Genomic DNA, 23,139 nt, shown 5'->3' with positions numbered 1-23,139 from the left:
AGCATTTTTCCTTAAAATTATATGAAACAGGAAACCTGGAAAGTCAAACGGTTAGTTACAAACATAAAGTCGCATAATCTTCCCCATAAAAAAATTGAAAAACGTGAAAATTGATTATTATTGCACACCTTATAAATACTGACTTGAGAGTTTCTTTTCAAAAAACTTTAAAATATTTTATAAGTACCATTATCGTTTCTGAGAGAATTCATAAGAACATGGCGAACACAAACGAAAAAAATTCGATGAAAATGGCTTGTTGATCATCAATCCCCCACCATTGGTAATGAGATTTGGTGTCGTGGAACCAAAGTCACCACCTTCACCAACAGATTCCGAGATAGAGCAAGAAGAATTATGGGAACAAATACACTTATTCACCGCATCAAATCAGAAAGGCAAACAGAACATTCCTCAGGTAATACATCCTATTCACTAAAGTTTGTTTTAATCATGTCTTACACAATGAATTATAAAATCTGTATATTCTACTTATGGAGGATGACAAAGGCAACACATCTAATGAGACACCCCAATCAAGTTGCACAAAACGAAAACACGACCTGATTCTAGATCTGGAGATAGGGTTGAAGTGCATGCGTTGCGGTTTTGTGGAGACAGAAATTAGACACATGGACACCGCCAAATGGGTACGTGATCAGAAATATATTTAGATCTAAATTATGAAAAGTTGTCTAAAATCTATGTTATTGAGTCATTATAGTTTGTTATTGATTGCCGATTGAACTGTATGTTGTAGAAACAATTCATGTTTAAATATAATATTGAGTTAGTTCAAAGCTATATAATTTTACAAAAATCTAAATCGGATTGTTTGTGTCTGTGCTTAAAGGGAAAGGAGAAGGAACGTAAAAAGAGGAGATCTGGAGTTTAATCAAGAACAATATCAGTTTCAAACCAATTTCATGTTTTTTTTTTCCTGTTTGCAATGATCACTTTAAAGACTGTATGTACTTGGTTTTATTTTCTAAAAACTATTAAGTTTATTTCGATGACATGATAATTTGGTTTTGAAGCATTCTCGATGAAATGTCAATAGATGCCCAATAATATGCTACAATTAAAGTTTGGTTAAAATATGTTATCGAATAGAGTTTGTCACTGAAATATCCGACTACAGTTAAAATTCAGAGATCAAACCATTAATACATGAGATCCAACTTAGTGAAAAATCGAAAAACGTTAAATCTATTAAAAACTATAAAACCGAATGTAATGGAATTATACAATAAAAAGAACTAACATATTTCGAGATACATAGAGACAACATATCACAAAACAAAACACAGTAAAAAGGAATATCATATCTTGTCAAAAACCTCCTTGTAGATGACATTCAATGTTTTGTTTTGTGGTTTGTTGTCTTTATCGGTGATCAATATCTTCAAACCTTCTCTTGATGTAACCCTCGATACAGCGACATAGAGTTGTCCATGAGTAAAAACCGGTCTTGGAAGATACAAACCAACCTTTTCGAGTGTCTGTCCTTGGCTTTTGTTTATAGTCATTGCAAAAGCTAATGTGATAGGAAACTGCTTGCGTCTCATCCTGAAAGAAAGTTTCATCTCCGAAGGAGAGAGGAATATCCTAGGAATCAGTACCTTTTCACCAACCTTGCTACCTGTTATTATCTGAGCCTGGAGAACATAATTAGCCATCTTAATAATGATGAGTCTTGTGCCATTACACAACCCATTCTTAGGGTCGATATTTCTTAGAAGCATTACAGGAGTACCCTCTCTCAACTTCAGGACATGATTAGGGAAACCAGACATCTTGATACTATTTAAAAACTCCTCGGTATAAATCATATTGTTGGAATCACCTTTATTCTTACTGGCTACACTCTCTGAGGGTACTTCAGACGCATCATTGTAATTAACAACTTCTTCAGTCGTATCAATGCTATCACAGCTAAGATAGGTCCTTTCAACACCTGTTATATACAAAACAACCGTTGTATTATATAAATCTAAAGAAATAAACTAAGAGGAATTAAAACAAAATAAACATACCCGGTAACTTTGAAACCATATAATCATTTATCGTATCTACATCATCGTTTCTTGGACTCAGTATGGCACGGTCTTGGAAAAATTTAGGATCAGTCTCTTTCGAAAACGAACTCCCATATATTTCTTTGACGATCGTTTTTATAGGATCTTTACAGTCTTTAATCAACAGATCATCAGGAATATCAATCACGGCTTCACCACTACCATCGTCATTTATCGTACCATCACCAATGTCTAAGATCCACTTTGTAAAGGCAGCTCGTTCAAGCATAGCACGACTATTATCTCCAGCTATAAGTCGCATGTTCTGTGTAAGTCTCAACACTCTACATTTGTACCACAGAGGTGACGAATTCAAAGTGGCCATAAGTATCTCTGTCTTCCCGGCATTTGGAATCACTGGCAATATTTGCCTAAAATCCCCTCCTAAAACAATGACCTTATCACCAAAGGGCTTCTCAACTTCTAATATATCACGCATCGTTCTATCTAGAGTCTTGAAACAGTCTTTACTCATCATCAACGCCTCGTCCCATATAATGAGTTTAGCAATCCTTTTCAAGTCGGCAAGATTCGACTCCTTCTTGATTGAACAGAAGGTAAACTTATTAACCACAATAGGGATTGCAAATCTTGAATGCGCAGTTCGGCCTCCTTCTAATAACAACGCAGCAATCCCGCTCGATGCAACCTTGAGAACAACATCACCTTGGGAACGTAGAGCAGATCCTAATAGACTCCACAAATAAGTTTTACCAGTACCTCCAGAACCATAAACAAAGAACATACCTCCTCTGTTCTTATTAACTGCTTCTAGTATCTCATCATAAACACTTCTCTGTTCACTGGTTACAGTGGCTAACATCTGCTCGTTTCTTACTCTAAGAGTTTCACGATTGTAATTCCTCTCATCCCGAATAAGAGGATTATCACGTGACTCCAGAGTAATATCTTCAGGAAACGGCATAGGTGTGAATTCTTTTAAGGATCTCCCACTTACACGTAAAAGAAGTTCTATTTCGACCAGAGTAAAGTCTTTAACTTGCTCCTGAGATAGACTAACAGCTACACAATTTCAAAAAAATTACAAAAGATAAATTAGCTATCAATATCTTAAATATATATAATAACAACAACGCAAACAACAACTATACGACTTACTTTGGTCCCTGGCAGCTTTTCTGTAATTATATATGATGTCATCTGATAATACCTGCCATGTAGCATCCCAAACTCTAGAAGGAATGGATATACTTTGAGTAGTGAGCAGGATCACAAAAAGACGACGGAGATAATTGGCAGAAAGCCACAAGCCGCCCTCATTGATGGCCTCAATATATTCTTTGTCATCATTCAATAATCCATACGCATAGCAAGCTTCTTTGAAGGAAGAATGTAGAACTTTGTTGACCGTTTTTATATCATCAAAACTACGTGGTCCTTTGACTAAATTAAGCAGAAGCCTTAAATAATACGCTTCACCTGCCCCAATGGGTACGTACGTGATTCTACAAAGAGCAACTCTCCTTGATCGTGGCGTCCATATTCTCTTTGTGTTATTCCACACAAATCTCGTAGGAAATTGCGCATAAGTTAACGTCCTCGCCAATTCATACATATCGTTGCACTCCATCCAAGCAATGAATTTTGACGTACCAACTGAGACACGATTAATAACCTCGTCACCTGGATCATCCTCGTTGTATATGACCATTTGCTGATTCGGTAAATGAAAGGGTAGTTTAATTACAGAAACCGTGCGATGGTGAGTATGATTACCGAAAATTCTCCACGTAGACTCCGAAGGTGCTACGTACCTACATAGAAAGACATTATTAAATAATGGAAGATTGGAATTTCAAAGATATAAAATATGTGAACAAAATGTTTAAAACATACCTACAATTGAAGTGTTTCTTAATCTCGTTTTCTTTATCATCATTCTTGACAGTTGCACGAATGTAGTCAGCACCTTTATGAATATATTTGAATAGATACTTTACTGATCGAGATTGTACACACCATTCGACGTTGATGTGAGCCCTATAAAGCAGTGTGAGACTCCTATTATAAGGAACCACAAATCCATTATCACATTCAATACCCTTTTTAACGATAACTTTCTTGTCATTACGTCGCCTGTATATAGGATATCCAACATCATCTATTTTAGTGATCGGACTGTAAGCTTTTGGAAAATACTTTGTACATTTTCCTTCAGCCATGCAAACACTATCCTTATTCAAAGCACCACATGGTCCATGCATCATGACATCTCCTACTATCTCATACAGCGCTGGATCAATATCCTTGTCAGGAATCTCAGCACATATTATCTTATCAATGTCATCACCAATTGGTAGCTTGTGACCAGCTTCTAAAAAAAGAACGATGTGTGCATGAGGTAGCCCCCGTTTTTGAAACTCAATCGTGTATATCGCTGCAACGAATAAATGGTAGTTTTTAAAAGATTAGTTAGCATGATCATATAGCAATGTTATGAACATTATCTTGCTAAACGAAATAAGATACTTAGTTTAATAAAACATACCGGCTTTTACGACACCTAACACATTTTCTTTGGTGAGCCTGTGCATGAGATCATCTAGTTTCATCTTGAAGACTCGCGTACATATATCTGGTCTATCCTCTTGCTTCAAGTTATGTCTTTTTAGGTGCCTGGTAATCTCAGGCCATTTGGGATTACACGTAAAAGTTATGAAAAGATCCTGAAAACCAAAATGCTGGCATGTAGTCATCCATCTAGGTAATGTTGCACCATATACCTTGTACCACCAGTATAAGAAGAAGGTATAATAATACGTTTACCCTTGTCAGAAAGATCAGTGTCACCTTCATCAAAAGTTTTCTTTATTTTGTCATAATTTTCGCAACGAAGTTTAGACTGATTCATTGATATGAAACGTAGTCTATTAGTCTCAATCATTGTGTACGCATCCACCAAAAACTGCTGGAACAATCTTCCAGATAAAGGGATGATTGGTGACTCACCAACCCTCTCTTGTATGCGGTAAGCAAAAAACTCTCTCATAGTAATATGCAACATTTTCCTCCTTGAGTATCTACAAAACCAATATCGATACCAAGTCTGAACCCGTCTTCACCATAGGGAAACAATAATGGATATTGCAAAGGCAGATACGCAGGATGTAATTCACTGATCCTTTTGAGATTCCCAGTCTTTTTACACTCGATGATGATATCACGTGCATCTACCTGACCATCGAAATCATTAGGTATCAATGCAGCAACTTCATTATTAGCTGGTAGATTCTCAGTCCTTCCATCGCTATTCCTGTCACACTTTAAAATTATCCTTAACCGGCTTGTATCATCGTTAGGATCAAACCTTTCTCGAACGTTTCGTAATGCATCCACATGTTTGTTATGTTTATCTAGCATATTTTTTATATTCTCAACAACCTTCACTCGCAATTTATCAGCTGGTCCCGTTTTCCTGTAAATTTTTTAAAATAAATTCTTATAACAGTTAGAACCATATAACATTTAATAACAATACATATATGTTCTAAAATTGATCTCAATGATTAAATTTAATATAAACCAAAAGAATGATAATCATACCCACAAGCAGCTATTCGGTTAGATGTTTCATTTGCGGTATCATATATATATATAGCTGTAAAAAGGCTGGTTCTTTTCCAGGAGGTGGTAGCAACTCCCCTATAGAATGGTAGTTCTCCCCACTCATTTGGAAAATGTAAGGACCTTTCCCGCCGTTGATTTCTTTATTTATTTTTCCTCCAAGAGAAGTGAAAGAAAACATCATATTATACGCCCGGATAAACTCACGAAAGTGATCACGCAAATCACCATCATTATACATCAATGCTAATAAGGATTTCGGAGGGGTTTTAAGAAGTGGAAAAACGACTTTACCCTGACCACAACACATGGAGAATATAGGCTTCCCACGTCTATATCGTTTACCCAACCTCTCTCCATACCACATATAAGCCTTACAATTACCACATATATATATATAGGATCACCATCGTCGTAATAACCTAATTAAAATAATATTCATTGCTTAGTATTAATTACACAGTAGTTATATACTATGTATTGAATGAAATATATTAGTACAATGAAAACCATAACCTCCATCTTTCAGACCAGGACTAACTGATTCCAATAAATCTGTTCTAGTAACAACGGTCTCTGTTGCATCCTCATCACAAAAATCAGAGATTTTAGCACGTTTTTTGGGTCTTCCTTTCTTTTTATTACCAGGCCTCGATTTTTCCACATCCTCACTTTCCGACATAGAGTCTTCATCATTATCCATATCGGACTCAGAATCAGTAGCAATAAAGCAAGCAAACTCTTCGGTGTTGATAGAAGTAGCCAAAAGATCTGTTTGTTTTTTTTACGGAAAAAATAATAAGTGAAAATCAGGCATATAATTATTAATAAACATTGTAATTACGAAAAAGAAGATCAAACCAATAGCTTCTTTTCTTTTTCTCCTCTCACGCATGATATGCATTCGTCTCTGCTGTGCATTACGAATTCCCGGGGGTGTTAGATCAGGAACTTCATTGATATTGTAACCGAACAAACCTCCATGTTGGTCTATATCGGTTACACTGGTAAGAGCATATCGTGCGTTCTTAGCATTACCACCTACAAATTACAATTAATAGTAAGCAAATTTATAACACGTAAATGTCTTAAAAATGTAATTTACTTAAAAAACACCTTTATTTGGAGCAATCGACGAAGATGAACCTTTTTTCTGAGGACGCCCAAGCTTACGTTTTATTTTTTCTGGTGAAGAGCACGAACAAAAAAAAAAAATAATGTGTGATCAAAATACACAATCATTAACAAACTATATATATGAAATATTATATCGCGCGATAATGCAAAATATACATTTTAGCTTCTCATAATAAATTAAGATTTTGGTAATAAAAAAGATTTCGAAATAGAAAATCGCACGATAATGTTAACATTACTTATTCTTCGCGATAATATGCCTATCTTCTCTAATATCGAAAATTTACATTTTTCGTGATAATGTTAAAATACTATTGAAATACTTCTACATTACAATAATGCGGATCTATAAATAATTATTTATTATTCCAAATATGCAGAGTTAATCCTAAAAATATATCTCTACATTACAACAAATATATTATCCTAATGTTTTACGAAAACCGAAAAGACTATCGTTATATTTGTTAGAAATTGAATATTCTCCCAAAAATATGGTTATTTAACATATCATCCAATAAATTATATCACATATTTTTTTTCCAGTGAACAATTATACTACAATTCGTTACGCAGGCGTTTTGGGGATAACTATGAACATCGAAATCCATACATGAAAATAATAATTAAAAAATCTTATTTTCATACACTGTGTCAAAAGTCAAGTTTTATTCAAATCACATACGATGTTTAACACAAACCACAAAACCTAAAAATAAAAATTGATATAAAATAATTCCTAAAACATTAGCACGGAACTCGTAACATCAGGGTTTAACGACTGGATATCAACTCTCGAAACTGATAGACCTCGAAGCATGGCGAATTTAGAATAACTTGTGTGCAATCATACGACGTAGTTGCCAAAAAACACCCTATATTATCGAAGAAACGAAAATCAAATCATATTTATCGCATATACTTTACAACCATCTCGTATAAAAAATAAAAATATACCTCGTCGAACAATTATCTTCGCAAAACGAATGATGCAAATAATGACATCTTGTTTACATCCACCCAACTCACGAAGAAAAGTTTCAGCATAATCACCTTTCAAAAAACATGATAGACGTCGGTTCCTAAAGATTCCCACATCAAACAAATAACAGTCTGAGTTAAACTTAAAAATTCGTTTTTTAAATTCTATTAACATAAAATAGATTACCTTTCGTTTTCGAGATCAAATCTTATTATAGGCTGTCTAGAGTATCCTAAGGATCCAATTCTATCGTGAGTGTTTCCAACGTTGACAACCTTACCGATTAGATCTGTTTTTTTTTTTAAAATGAATATCAAATAATCAATATAGTAACTGCATGAGAAATCAGTAATGAAAAATACACAGAATACTCACCCACACAGTAGTTAAAATCAATAGTCCCATTCATAATATCTTCGAAAACAACGAACGAAAAATAACCATTGATATCTAAAGTATAAGAGCTTGCTCATGTTGTATCACTGGTAAGTTGAATCATATAAGGATGTGTACTTGGCTTAAATTCACCAGTAAGAGGCAATAGATTAAAATTTATTAGAAGAACCCAATCACCATCGTTACATATCCTCGAATACTTATCATAAAATTCAATCGGTGCAGTTACATAAATCTTCTGTCCCTGAGAAGTATGGAATCAAACATTCAGACATTTATCATTACAAAAACTAAAATATAATAATGAAATTGATGTGTTATACCTTCCAATCCCCTATTATAAAGTCTAACGTGCGGTCACATTCAGGAAATCTTTTAAATTTACGTAAGACTTTCAACTTAGTCTTCCATATATGTTTGGTAGGATCGAGTTCGGAAATTCCAAACAGATTTTGATCATATTTTTTATACACGGCGGCGATAGATAGTAAATAAGCCATTTAGGTTAAACGCAAACCCAGAGCCTCAAAACAACTACAACGATTACGTCCAAAGATAACTTAAATAAACATAGCAGAGACAATACTTAAACCAAACATTCATTTCCTATTTATACAATTTAAAATAAAAGGATATATCGAATATTTTACATTTTTGAGATACCTTAATGCTTATTTTACATTTTTAGGATAACATAGGACCTTGATAGAAAATTTATCACGATCACAGGGATACCGTTTCCGATTTGTATTAGGGATCTATTATAATATACTATTATAATTATAACAATTTTCCAATTGGTATTAGGAATATATCGGAGGTGAGCCATTTACATCGTTATATATAAAAACGATGTATTAGCATTACCGAGTTATATATGACGACTACTTTTTAGGTTTTATCGGCACTACATCATGTCGATCTCTGCTTGTCTTTTAGCAATGAAAAACATGACTCACACCAATGTCTCCGATATAACTCCATCAATTCAACTACGCCGTATTCGTGTGAAAATACTGCGGCACATCGGTGAACCTGATAACACTTTAGATTTGGTGTTGGTTGATAAAAAGGTATTCCGGTGACTTTATATTTTTCGTGCATATCACGTCTCTGATATACATATTTTTGTTTTTTTAGGGTGATAAAATACATGGATCAATATCAAAAGGGTTTATAGACAGTTTTACATCAGAAGTGAAGCAAGGAGATTCAATTATTCTGTACCATTTTGGTGTAGTCCCTGTCATCGGAGATTTGAGGCCGACGTTGCACAATTATAAAATAATATGGAATTCTCAAACTTATTTTTCAAAGATCCCTTTCTATGATAACAACAACTACCTAAGTATCGTTGAATTTGGTAACATACACAACAATCTCCGAGACCCATTGTTTTTCGTTGGTATGACTTTAGATAAATTAATAAATAATAACAAAAAATATATGCTATTTTATATCTATAAACTTTCTCAATGACTATCTAATCTTTTTATTAGATATAATTGGACACGTCGCGGTGATTGGAATATTTAGTTACAAATCCTCCAAGAGCCAAAGAAAGTGGGGTAATGTTTACGTGGAACTCCGTAACGAATCGTAAGTTTTTTAAATATGTTTCTCAATTGCAATCACTGTAATTATCAATTTTTACTACATTATATGATTATTATATGCCCAACAGAGATGTTAGATTGCAAGAGTTATTACGGAACGACTATGCACTGGACCTGATGACTGCTTTATCACGGAAAGAACAAAAAATTAACATTTGTGTTATACGTTTCGTGCAACTGTTCAAATTTGCACATGCTTGGGCAGCGATAACTGCATACGATTGTACCGAAATTTTACTAAACCCTAATCTACCAGAAGTCGAGAGAATGCGGACCACAATCACGGAATCAGACAATGGTGTTATATTAAATTTTTGAATAGTTTCTTTTTCGCATGTTTTATTTTCTTTTTTTTTTATATGTTTTTATCATTTGATTCAATAAACGATGGTACTATATCAAAAATCTCCTCATATTATTATTTTCGTATACATTACTTTTTTCAATTTCTAAAATATATGTTGATTATATATATGCATATTTATTTTCCTATTAAAATATTATAATACTTTTAAATCAACAACAGTATCAATGGACTATGAACACAATTTTGCATTGAAAACAAAAAGTGACACTCTTTATAAATAAATAAAAAAGCGCTAAAATGAGATGCTTTGCGAAACAGATGAAGTTTATTGATGAAGTTTATAGATATTGAATATTTTATGTATTACAATAAAAATAAAAATAGCTATGTTGTTCAAATACACAACCTATAAAAAACGAAATAAAAATTTAATATCTCCTACGGAAACTGGTCTTCATATTCATCATCCAAAGGGGTAAAATCAACTGCAGTTTCAAGACTGGTACAATATGACAATATTATAAAATCATAAAATAGATGTCAATAGAATACATATACAGGATATAACATCAAAATTGGAATCTACATACCTCATCTTTGCTATTGCCACTTCTGGAGTAGGAGGATCCTCGAGAATATCAGATATGAATCTTTCCGATTCAACTATCCACTCATCTAATAACATATACATATTCAGTATGCATGTGGAAACAATAAATCTGTTAAACTTCTGATTAATTGCCATATTGAATAGATATTAATAGTTAATATTTACGTACCCCTCCACCTATTGAAAGAGAAAAATCGCAATACAATAATATGCCTTGAAGACTTATCACGATTCGTCCAAAGTTCTTCAAATTTCGTTGCCAAGTTATCCCAAGCAATACATTTCAAGGAATTTCCACTGTATATATTTACACCAACATAGAGGATAATTAACATATTTTAATATATCAAGAAACCCAAGTCTGACACCAGATACTCTGAGGATAAGTTGTACTTACCCGAGATCTTCGAGTACAAAACGAATAAGTGGACGTTCTGTGGGTGTATCCGATGTATCGGACATATGAACTCCTCTTTAAAATTTCTGAACAAAAGTGACAACCCCGAGAAGATCAACTGCAAAATCAAACAACTAAGTTAGAAAAAATTCATTTCTCAGTAAATGAGATAAACCAAGATAACAACATGCATGTAAGATACTTACCAAGATATCGTTCTGTTTGAATGGATGCAAGCAAAATATCTATGAATGGACAGAAAGAGTATATTTCTCTGGAAGACTTCGGATCGGTTTTCTCAGTGATCGTACCCTCGTTGATACGTATATGACAATTGTTTGATGATATACTTGGATGTGGTAATCTGTCTGTAACTGCAAAATTACCAAGAAAATACCACTCTCCTTCGAGCAACACATCCTCGAATTTGTCAATTATTTCAAATGGCATGGTACACAGGATGCGATTATCCTACACAGTTTTAGTAAAAAAGAATCAATAAACGATTACATTTCCAAAACATGAACAGGGATAATCTTTTAAAATCTCATAAACTTACAAATTCATCAGCGAGAACTAACATCCGATTAGGGCAACCAATGAGAGTAAAATCATAATATTTTCTAACTACTTGGACACAAATACGTTGCTCGCTGTTTGTCTTCTGAAGTTCAGAAACTCTATTACATGGAGACATTCGTTGTTTTTATTTAGTTTGGAGATGAAAGATGATAAAAATGAACATTTCTTTTTATAAGACGGAGACAATGAACTGTTATGTTTTAAAAGGCGTGTTTAAAATACTTTAGAAATGACGGTTATGCTTTTAAAGGCGGGTTTTATATACTTAAGCAACGATTCGTCAAAACTAATAAAATTAAATGACAATTTCCAACTAAAATTAACTATTTTTGTTAATAAAAAATACGATAAATATATATAAAATCCATTTTCACATAAAAATTTATTTTATTATTTTATGATAAGGTAAATTTCCCTTCGGAGTTACAACGGATCAAATGATGATATATTCGTTGGAAATATTCCAAAAATAAGCTAGGGTTGATCCGTGAGACGAAAGAAAAGAAAAACATCAATTCATAAACATTATAAATATAACATAATTTCAACTCGGAAACCATGTTTTGTTTTTTCTTATGACGGTAAACTATAGGAGACTTTTTGATAAAAAATACGATATTAAAATAAACCTTAGTAATTTCATTAATTATAACGAAAACGTTTTAGTAATCGTAATATGCCATATGAAAATATAAAATTAAATAAAAAATAGAAAATAACTTAAAATCCTAATGCTTAACTTATGAAATTTATAAATTGGCTAGTCCCATCGCATGACATGCATCCTTGAAGGTAGGATACACGATACCAGCAACAGTCCTAATATCCTCATAAGAACATGGGCCCTTTATAACAGCCAACAAAATCCTGAGATAATAAGCCTCGTCAGATCTATCCGAACAATCTGCTATAACACTGACTCCAGGGTCACCAATGACACGTCGTCTCCATAACTTTTGCTTACGATCCCAAAAAAATTGACTTGGAATTTCTGATTACGTAAGCATCCTAGCTTCGGGGTATTTTTTGTTGCAGTTCATCCAAGCCGTGAATTTAGATGTTCGATTAGGACCAAGATTCTCGCCTTCATCAGTCATCACAATCTCAGATTCAGGAAGATGGAAAGGCAAAACGTTTAGACGAACACTTCCACGTGTATTTGCACCTACGAAACATAATTAGATCTAAGTTACAAACCAATATAAATATGAAAGCAGAACTTAATAAACACAAAACGATATAAAGTTGGATGTATAGTATACGATATCAAGTTGAATGTATAGTATATATCGCACCTGATGAGTTCATTATAGAGGTATAAAGAAAAAGTACACAGCAAAGAATAAAATAAACCACGATATGACACTACATCTATATATAACCGAGTATTCTAGGGTTTTATTATAATGTTGACATTTTTTCTATTGGAAATTTGACATTTTTGTTTTTATTTGATAAATATTTGACATTTTTGTTTTATTTCATAAATATACGCATACGTAAATATAACAGAATAAATCTTCTCTAGAATCTTCGAGAATCATTAAAACTGAATATATAATTCATTTGTTACATATACTGGATACTTATTCGTACAAATAGTATGATCGTAATATATATATATCACGATATTTATTTAACTATATCGTGATATATATACATTTTATTAATTTTGATAATTACAACAAAAAAAGGGCAGAGTTTAGATTTATATAAATCGGGTCGCAATAGAATCAGTTTTCAAAGTCACGACAGTTTCCAGGACGTTACGTATATGTGTTCAAGGATAAACCTAAATCACAAAACAACACTTCAAAAGGTTTATTGATTATAACCCCACTATCATATCTAAGAGAATAATAAATGAATTATCGACATAATATCAACTTGATAAGCATAACAAAATAAATGGGATAAAAAATGATTTACAGACAGGATGTGAATATGCGATACACGCGATGATTGTAAACATAAAATTGAATAGAAATAAAACAATTTTAGAAAAGAAAAACAACTCTTTCAAATTGAACTCTTTCAAAGTAAATAAAAATTAAGTAAACATAAAATCTAAATCATTAATATTCTCAATAAAAAGGTTCTACCAAAACTCAAAACATAAAATTTAAGATAATATAATAGCGAACGCATTATCACTAAACATCCTATGACATAGAATTCTTCTTCCTTCTAGATCCAGATGTTTTGACAGGAGTAGGAATGACGTCAGGATCCTCACGTTCTCTTTTAGAACCCACAGGAGTTGTCTTCTCGAGTGTGACATTTGTATTTAGTTTAACAATGTCATTAGGAGCATCACAGTCACTTTTAGAAGATGCAGGTACAATCTTCTCGATAGAATCTTCTGCATTTACATCGACATTGACATGAGGATCATCACAATCACTTTTAGAGCAGGCAGACAGAGTTTTCTCAACATGTGATCCTCTATCTTCATCGACGAAGGTTTCCAAAAACGGAGGCTAAAAAAAATAAAAAAAACATATCAAATAAGTAATCCGTTATGCATAGTTATATATCCAAATTTCCAGACAAAATACGAATCAAAAGAATACCTCAGAATAGACCTTACTACAGAACGTCTGAATCATGTTGTCATCAGATGTAAACCGGTCAACCGAAAACGAATTCTTAACCTTTTTGACATTATCTTCAGTTACAACAACCTTAAAAAGTAACTCTTTTCCTTCTAGATCACGCAGTGATTGAGGCAGTCCAGACGAATTATCCTACAAAATATATTACAAAAATATTTTAATTAAGGTATATAATCATAACGCTTATCAAATAAAACGATAAGTGTACCCCAACAGACTCTTCGAAAACTTCCTCGGCAGTCTTCTAAAACAATTTTTGAGCAATTTTGTCAAACACGACAAAGACTGCCGTCCCTCCAAAACCATCATCCACGTTCAACAACAGAAAGAAACTATAAAAGAATAATTAGACAATTAATTTTATAAAAAAAAAAAATATAAGATGTAAAGATTAGAAAAGTATGTGGACGCCGAATTCAAAGAATAGAGATTGACTACCTAGCAACAACTTCAGACTCATAAACATTACTATTGCAATTAATGCATTTCCAAGACGGCGGCGAAGGAGCATGGTCTCTCTCGGGTATAGGATGAACCTTTTTTCACACTTCTTGCATGCTATGTAATACCACGAATTACTATTGGCAACCGAGCGTATAGTCGCCAATGTCACATACTTACCAACCTGCTTACTCGAAACAATCAACGACAACCACCGATATACAAATTTTTTTTATAAACATAAATAATAGAGTATCGCATATTCACATACCGTATCGATCGAATGTATAGAACTTAACTTTCGCCTAATATTAGTTCCCAAAAATTCATTGTTTAATGAATCTTTAGAATCTAAACCCGAATCATCTTCGTTAGGAATGAGAATATACTTATCTTGAGGCAACCTAAACGGAAAAAATACAGAAACTAATTATAGTAGAACGAACATATGTACAAATAAAACCGTACTGTAATTCCATTGAATAAATCCTTACTCAGATCGGAATTTCACCACAAGAGGACAAACATCAAACAAAATCTGAGTTGTATTAAAAGCATTTGAGACGCTCATCTCACCTAAAAAGTGTAAATAAATCAATGTATCAGAAATATATATAATCTATGATAAAACTCTTCATAATCGTCACTAAAATTGAATCAGTATAAATCATTAAGTAATATACCTCGATAGTTTTTGATACACGCAAGCCTTATAATAACCACAACGACGGATGCGCAATTACGTTTAACATAATCAACAACTTCTTTTGCGTAATCAGCCCAAAGAGTACATGGTAATTGTAGATCGCTGTTATAATTAATACATGATCATGAGTTAAATCATATAACTAAAAAATAACACAAAATAAAATAAATTATTAAATTAGAACTAAGTATGTTACCTCTCATCCCTAAGATAAATCTTAAGTCTAGAACGATGTTTTCCTTGAGCCATAACGTCCTCAACATGACCAACTCTTACGATTTGTCCGACCACGTCTTAGCGTTTGTAATAATATAGGAAGAAACGAAAGAACCAAAACAATTACCGTGTCATAAAAAATACCGTGTCATAAAAATATTTTTAAAAATATGCGTCTCAGTTTAGATATGTTACCGATCAAGTAGCCATTGTCCAAATCAGTTGATAAAATATCTGGAAAACTTTTCATATATTTCTCAGGAACGTCTTGAGGAAAATCCAATCATACAGAGACAGTCGTAGTTGCATAGAACACTATCTTGAAAGGCGTTTGTGTAGTTCGATATTCAGAATTATACTCAACAACCTTAAAAGTGTTGATAAGCACCGATCTCCCCTCGATCAAATCTTTACGAAAAGATTTAGCGAAAAACCTTTCAACAGTTGCTTGTATCCTATCACCCTAAGATCCAAAGGACAATAAAAAAAAATTAACCAACAAATAATTGGCTAACCGAGATATTCATAAATTATAGGACTAACCTCTTGATCAACCAATACCATCTCAAGTGAACACCCCCCTCTACCTTTGAATCCATCCCAAATCTTGAGAATATTAACTTTGATAACAACTTTTTTTAGAATATACATATATCGCAACAAAAGGTAAAGACGATCAAATCTTCTTTTTTTGTTTTTATTTTAAAAATGTTAAAAACGATAAAATCTTCTAATTTTCTGTATAAAACAATAAAATAATACTCAGATAATATCGATTTAGATATACTTTAACGGAAAATTAACATAATGAAATTAAATTCAATTTAAAAAATGGCAAACATTACAGTAATTGTATATACAAAGTAGAAAATATATTTAATAGATAAATAATTAGCGATTTAGACAAACAATTTAAGGAATTATTCCTAAACGATATGTTTAAGTTACTAAAAACGATAATACATATCAATAATTAAGTGTAACAATAAATTAGATAAAATGCGATCAATCAAAATATTTTTACGGTTTATCATTTGTATAATTTATCCTCTGTATATAACATTTATAATTCTTAAATAATATATTGCATGAAAGAACAATTATTAGTCTAAATATAAAATGAACAATTACTATAATATATTGTAAAAATCGCGCACACACGCAGAGATATATAAGATAATTCATATGAGAAGAAAATAAAAAATAACAAACTAAAAAGCTGCAATGTAGTTTTACACGATATAAAAAAATTCATAGGCTGTTATTCCAAGATTTATGTATTCGTGGAATGGAAGTCAATATTGATCGGTTGACACCAATGCCTCCCGGAGACGTACTACTTCAGGAATAGCTGGTGGCAACATTATCCTGTAATTAGGAGCCGCTACAGCCATCCAATTACCTTAATATCACCAAAAAAAAAAATTTGAAATAATTAATAACTTAACAAATACTTATAGTTTTAATATAGTTATATATATATTTGAGAAAGTATCATAAATTCCAGCCTTAGAATACCTCGAATGATATCAATTTTTGCAGCTAGAACGATACATACTATCATATCATCATCACAATGCGTCAAACCATCGAGAAAATCTCGACCAAAATTACCAACCAAACGACATGGTAGACAACATCTTCTAATAATTATAAAATAAAACAATAAGCGGAAAATTGGTTGTAAATAAGTAGCTCTGAATTCTAAAACAGTATGATAATACACAATACCTCTGATTCTCCAATTCGATATATATCTCGTTCATCATGTAGCTTTCAAAAGGATATTGTGGATCAACGTAGTTTCCAACAGTCATAACACGTCCAATTAGGTCTTAACGATAAAAACATAAAAAGGCAAGTCAACACTATAGCGATTTATAACTTACAAAACATAATATGTGTCATATCACAAGAACATACGTAATACACACAACTTACCCACACAACTGTTAACGTCGCATGATCCATCTATTATATACTCGAACTCGGTAAAAGAAAAGCAACGATATGAGTTATCGATCACAAATACACCGACCGATAAACAACTCTATATATACGGCGTATCATATATAGTTATTTTATTTTAATTTGATAAAATATAAGCAACGATAAGATTACGGAAAAACGGAATAATAATATGTTATAATTAAACTTTATTAGTATAACAAAACTGATATATATAATTATTCTAATATCATTTATTATATATTGCTTTTGTTAAAATAAGAAATAAGTATACCACGATAAAGAAACTAAAAAAAAATATGGTAAAAAATTACTGTCTTCTGATAATCAACCAACGAACCCTAATGCATGGTACGCACTTCTAAACGAAGGATAAACGACTCCATCAACAGTCCTAATATAATCAAAACTACGTGGACCCCTAACTATGTCCAATAATAGCCTCAGATAATACTCTTCTCCGTACTCAGTCGGCGATTCGTCCACAACACAAGCACCAGAATTTCCTTTTAGTCTTGGCCTCCATGTCCTATTTTTAAGATCCCATACAAACATATAAGGAATCTCCGAGTATAAAAGATTCCTTGCCTCTGGATAAGACTGATCACACCTAAACCAAGCAAGGAATTTAGGTTTTCTAGCAGCAACACGTCTATCTAAATTATTAGAAAACACAATATTTTCCCCCGGGAGATGAACGGCATAACTTGCCAATTAACACGTGGTCGCCTTTGAGCACCTAGACATGTACAATAGAACAACAATCATATATACAATAACAACAATAGAATACCGTAAAGAAAACTAACGATTAGTAACATCCTCAAAAACGTAATACAAAACTCATTTACCAAACGCTTTCATCGAAGAACCCGAATGCAAACAATTCTAACAATGCAGACTGATAACCCGTGAAGTCGCGATAGACGCATATATATACCTATACCGAAATATATGCATATATATAGAGATATAAGAATTATGTGGTTTACACGTTGTTTATTTTTTTCTAGGGTTTCTTAGAATGTTTTCCTTTATTTACATTTTATACACCTCTCAACTACCGAGTTTTTCCTTTTTAATAAGTAATTAATCAATTCATTGAAACACCATGATTTTCATAGCTACTAAATGAAAAAAACAAAAGTTGTGGTATAATCGGGGATATATTCGAATCCTATTAGATATTTATAAATATGAGTTACTTGGAGTCCAAGAAATCAATAAAATAATCCACTCAAACACCATGATTTTCATAGACACTAAATGGAAAAAACTAAAAGTTGTGATATGATCGGGGATATATTCGAATCCTCTTAAATATTTATAAATATGAGGAGTCCAAGAAACCAATAAAAACATGCGTTATTTATGTGAATATATAACTTATATTATTTTCTCCGCTTTCTATACTTCAATATCAAACAACAATAATAATTACATTAAAAAAATATATTTATTGATTGAAATAAAGAGGTCTGAAGAACAAAGAATAATTAAACTATAATTTGTATACATGGTAAATCATTTTTTAAAATGATATTCAATGTAGACGTCATAGCACTATTCAATATAGACGTGCCACACTACCACGCGTGCATGGCCTCTTACGCGGATATCTGCATTGTTATAAAAAAGATTTGAGAGAGAGAAGGCGACCACAAATTAATACTAAAAAGTCAAAATACAAACATTAAGTATTAGAAACTCACTGTTCCAAAAACTCATCTAACTCTGGAATACGGGGATTGAGTCGAACTTAGTAGGAGATGTGGAAGATATAGTGATCTTGCCTATGTTGATAAAACAAATACAGAGTCAAAACAATAAAACAAAACGAACATAGAGAATATAAATTAGTATACTAAAAATACCTCCAAAATAATCAATAACGGCCCATCTAAGCACACACACAATGATATCTTGATCACAGCGTCTCCAAGATACATAAAAGTTTTTCGCCATCTCACCGAACAATTCACAACTCAAATCAACACCACTAAATTAAAACATGCCACACATATTCAGATGGATAGAATAATTAAAACGACATTATACAGTTTAAAACATTCAGCAGACAGTACCGTTTATCTCTAAGACAGAACGTGACGGTTGAATATGAACCCCATATCTCGGAATCACATATATCATTACATAGACTGCCATATGAAGGAAAAGAATGCTCTCCAGTCAGTAAACCACAGGACGTTGCTTACATTTAAGACACGACCTATCAAATCTTCATAGACAACAAAAATTAAACGATGTTAACATCAGTAAGATAATAATAACGAAATTCAATAACTAAATCAAAAATAAACACACCAACTAAATAGTCATCATCATGGGCACGATCCAATATCCTTTGAAAATCAACGAAGTCAAAATAGGCATTTTCACATCTACGTGAAGTCTTGTCAATGATAGTTGATGGTAGGAACAATATTTTGTATCTATGAGAAGTCGGTCTACAACTATCCTCACAATCGATAACAGAAAAACGACTGATAATAATCCAACTACCAACATCTATGCGAGACGATGCAACACTGATCTCACCATCACTAACAGTGGCCTGAATTTTTACACCCTGTGAATAAAACAGTCAATTAGACACCGACAAAAATTTAGAATATTTTTGTGTAATAGTACAATAAATACCTGTTCATCCGACAATATGAGCTCCAAGGAAGAACGTTTCGAAATTAGCATATGCACCCACGTTTGTAAAACCTTAACAAAGATAGTACAACCATCTTTGGAAGGACTCAAACATGAAACACACCTACCAAAACACATTGAACCAAGAGAAACTGTATAAGTACACACCGAATCCTGGTGTCCAGATATACTAATATTCTTTTCGATGAGTATATCACTCAATTCGACGTTTCTCTGATCTTCACTATCATCGTCAATATCAGTCTCATCATCCAACATAACATCTTCATCATCATTTTCATTATCATCAGTTGGATCGGCATCGTCACCATCTTCATCTTCGTCATCACCGCTATCATCTTCTGAGCTATCACTTGAACCATCAGATTCTTCACAAGTCTCATCGTCGTCAATAAAATCATCCTCAGAATCATACTCATCTGTTTGGTCCATATCATCAGTATCTTCACCCGTCTCTGAATCAGACCCCATATAATCCTCAAAACCATAATCATCATCAGTACCACGACCCGATAAAACCTCGGTATCATCAGAGTCACTATCTTCTGCATAGATAAATATATGTAAAAACGGTGTAATTAGTATTCTAAAAAAAAAAACAGTGTTCAAACCAAAAAACAAAGAACTGAAACCATTAGATTCTTTATTCATAACCCAAGCATTCCTCGCAAAATCCTATAGAAAAGTCTTCTGAGCATGATCACTCGTATTAACACGATCAGAACCTAAATGCACAAAACAAACATTAGAACAAACATAAAGACTTAATATACACCATTAACAAAAATATATTACATTAAGAGCAGAAATACCTCCTTTGATAAAAAGCTCGTGATCAAGAATAGATATATGATACGAAGAATCAATGTCTACATAAAAATTGAAAACATTCATAGATTAATATATAATAAGGGTATGTATCTGAAAGGCTAAGATATAGACATCTAGGCACCCACTAATCGAGCCTAGATGTCTATAGACATTTGATTAAAGAAAGGTATCATTAATCAAAACGACATCAAAAAGTGTGCGTTAAACCACAGAAGAATTCACTTCACAAATACTAATATAGATAAAACCAGAGTCATATCCATCCAATTTCAGACCCATCTAGGCACCCACTAATCGATTTTATTTTTTATTTATCAATTATCTAAATTTTCTTTCTTTTTTTTTCCAACAATTTCTTTTAATTTTTTAATTCTTTTTTTTTAATTATCATTTTTTTTTCTCTCATCTTCATCATCGACGTTTCGACGATAGATTCCAAAAATCACCAAAATCATATCTTCATCATCCAAACTTTGTCTATTCATCCTCTGCAATTAGTTTCTTATCTTTATCTCCTCTCTCCACCACCATTGTTGAAGTTTCAAAACCTAATTAGATTTTTATTAAGAGATTTAGGGATTTCACAATTTAGAGATTGGATTTGCCAAAATTGCTTGTTCAGTATGTAAATCGGGTTGGTAACCCAGTTTTATCGAATATAGTTGTTGAATTAAAATTTGAGTTCATCACCAAATCTGCAGAAGAGGACAACTGGTACGAATGGTACAACTAAGAGATAAGAGGACAACTAGTACAATTCGTACAACTATGAGATAGGACAACTGGTACAAATAGGTATAACTAAGACGACTTAAATAATTGTTGATTTCTTTTATTATAATTGGAAATCAGGTTGGTAACCCAATTTTATGTGACGATTAGGTATTTGCATGGATAATTTTTTAAATATAATCGTTGAATCATAGTGATTCTTAGGTAAATTATAATTATACCTCAGTTCATCACCAAATCTGCAGAGGAGGATAACTGGTACGAATGGTACAACTAAGAGATAAAAGGACAACTAGTACAATATATAGGAGGATTACTGTACTAACCTTAGAAAGTATATATATTGCTTGTTTAGCGCACTTTTTTTTTACAAAACTAACCTAGCATACCCAAAACACCCTTTTCGCCTTTGTTGAAAAAAACCTAATTACGAAAATGCCATTACTTTTTTAATGCCACGTAAGCAGAAAATAGCGCTGAAAATTTGATAAGTCTACCAGGCTTTGACGGTAGACTTATCAAATTCTGGTCAACGCAAAAATTTTGTTGGTAGAGTTATTAGGTCGATGATAGATTTATTCGAGAATTAGTAGATTTTACCAATGCTGGTAGACTTATCTTGGTAGAATGAGAGGTAGATTTATTATGTTTCAGTAGATTTGTTGTTATGAATGGCAGACTTGTCAAACGTGTTGGTAGACTTGTTAAAGAAAGCGTTGACTTTCTCGCATAGTTGACTTTGTCGGTAGATTTATTGACAATGAGGTAGATTTTATTTCTGAGTTGGTAGACTTATGTCCTTTGGCAGTAGATTTATGTGAAAAAAGTTATCAATACGTGACGGTAGATATATCTGTTTTATGGTAGAGTTATATCTAGTTGGTAGATTTTTTGCTTTTATGGTAGATATGTTTGTTTTGTGGTAGATTTAAATTCAAGTAAAATTCCTTCCACTGAGTGGTAGATCATTTGTTACATGAGGTAGACTTACAGAATGTTGGTAGATTTGTTTGTTTTGTGGTAGATATGTTTGTTTTGTGGTATATTTAAATTAAAATAAAATTTCTTCCGGTAAGTGGTAGATTATTTGTTACATGAAGTAGACTTACAGAATGTTGGTAGATTTGTTTGCTTGTTTGGTAGAGTTTATGTAATCTGGTAGAGTTATTGTACGTATGATAGACTTCTTATAAGGATCATGTGGTAGATTAATTAAGTTTGGTATTTACAAAGATAACCTCGATCTGGTAGACATATG

General features: G+C 32.5%; 2 protein-coding genes across 2 annotated transcripts; both read right to left on the bottom strand.

Moving 5' to 3' along the window:
- Positions 1-1,322: 1,322 nt before the first annotated feature.
- On the bottom strand, positions 1,323-6,366 carry LOC112083029. The gene is made up of 8 exons (XM_024150751.1): positions 6,180-6,366; positions 5,200-5,452; positions 4,823-5,119; positions 4,588-4,715; positions 3,936-4,476; positions 3,198-3,853; positions 2,037-3,101; positions 1,323-1,957 (listed from the first exon to the last, which is right to left on the bottom strand). Exons 1-8 carry the CDS (start codon positions 6,364-6,366, stop codon positions 1,323-1,325), a joined length of 3,762 nt encoding a protein of 1,253 aa, XP_024006519.1.
- Positions 6,367-19,364: 12,998 nt separating this feature from the next.
- On the bottom strand, positions 19,365-21,428 carry LOC112083028 (acidic repeat-containing protein-like). Its single transcript, XM_024150750.1, has 7 exons — positions 21,398-21,428; positions 21,131-21,187; positions 21,023-21,043; positions 20,466-20,863; positions 20,298-20,369; positions 20,160-20,226; positions 19,365-19,429 (listed from the first exon to the last, which is right to left on the bottom strand). Exons 1-7 carry the CDS (start codon positions 21,426-21,428, stop codon positions 19,365-19,367), a joined length of 711 nt encoding a protein of 236 aa, XP_024006518.1.
- Between the last annotated feature and the right edge of the window lie 1,711 nt (positions 21,429-23,139).

Source organism: Eutrema salsugineum, unplaced genomic scaffold (assembly GCF_000478725.1).
Source record: "Eutrema salsugineum unplaced genomic scaffold, Eutsalg1_0 scaffold_7, whole genome shotgun sequence".
Classification (NCBI taxonomy): domain Eukaryota; kingdom Viridiplantae; phylum Streptophyta; class Magnoliopsida; order Brassicales; family Brassicaceae; genus Eutrema; species Eutrema salsugineum.
The sequence above is the reverse complement of the archived record's forward strand: the minus strand, read 5'-3'. Positions and strand labels throughout refer to the sequence as shown.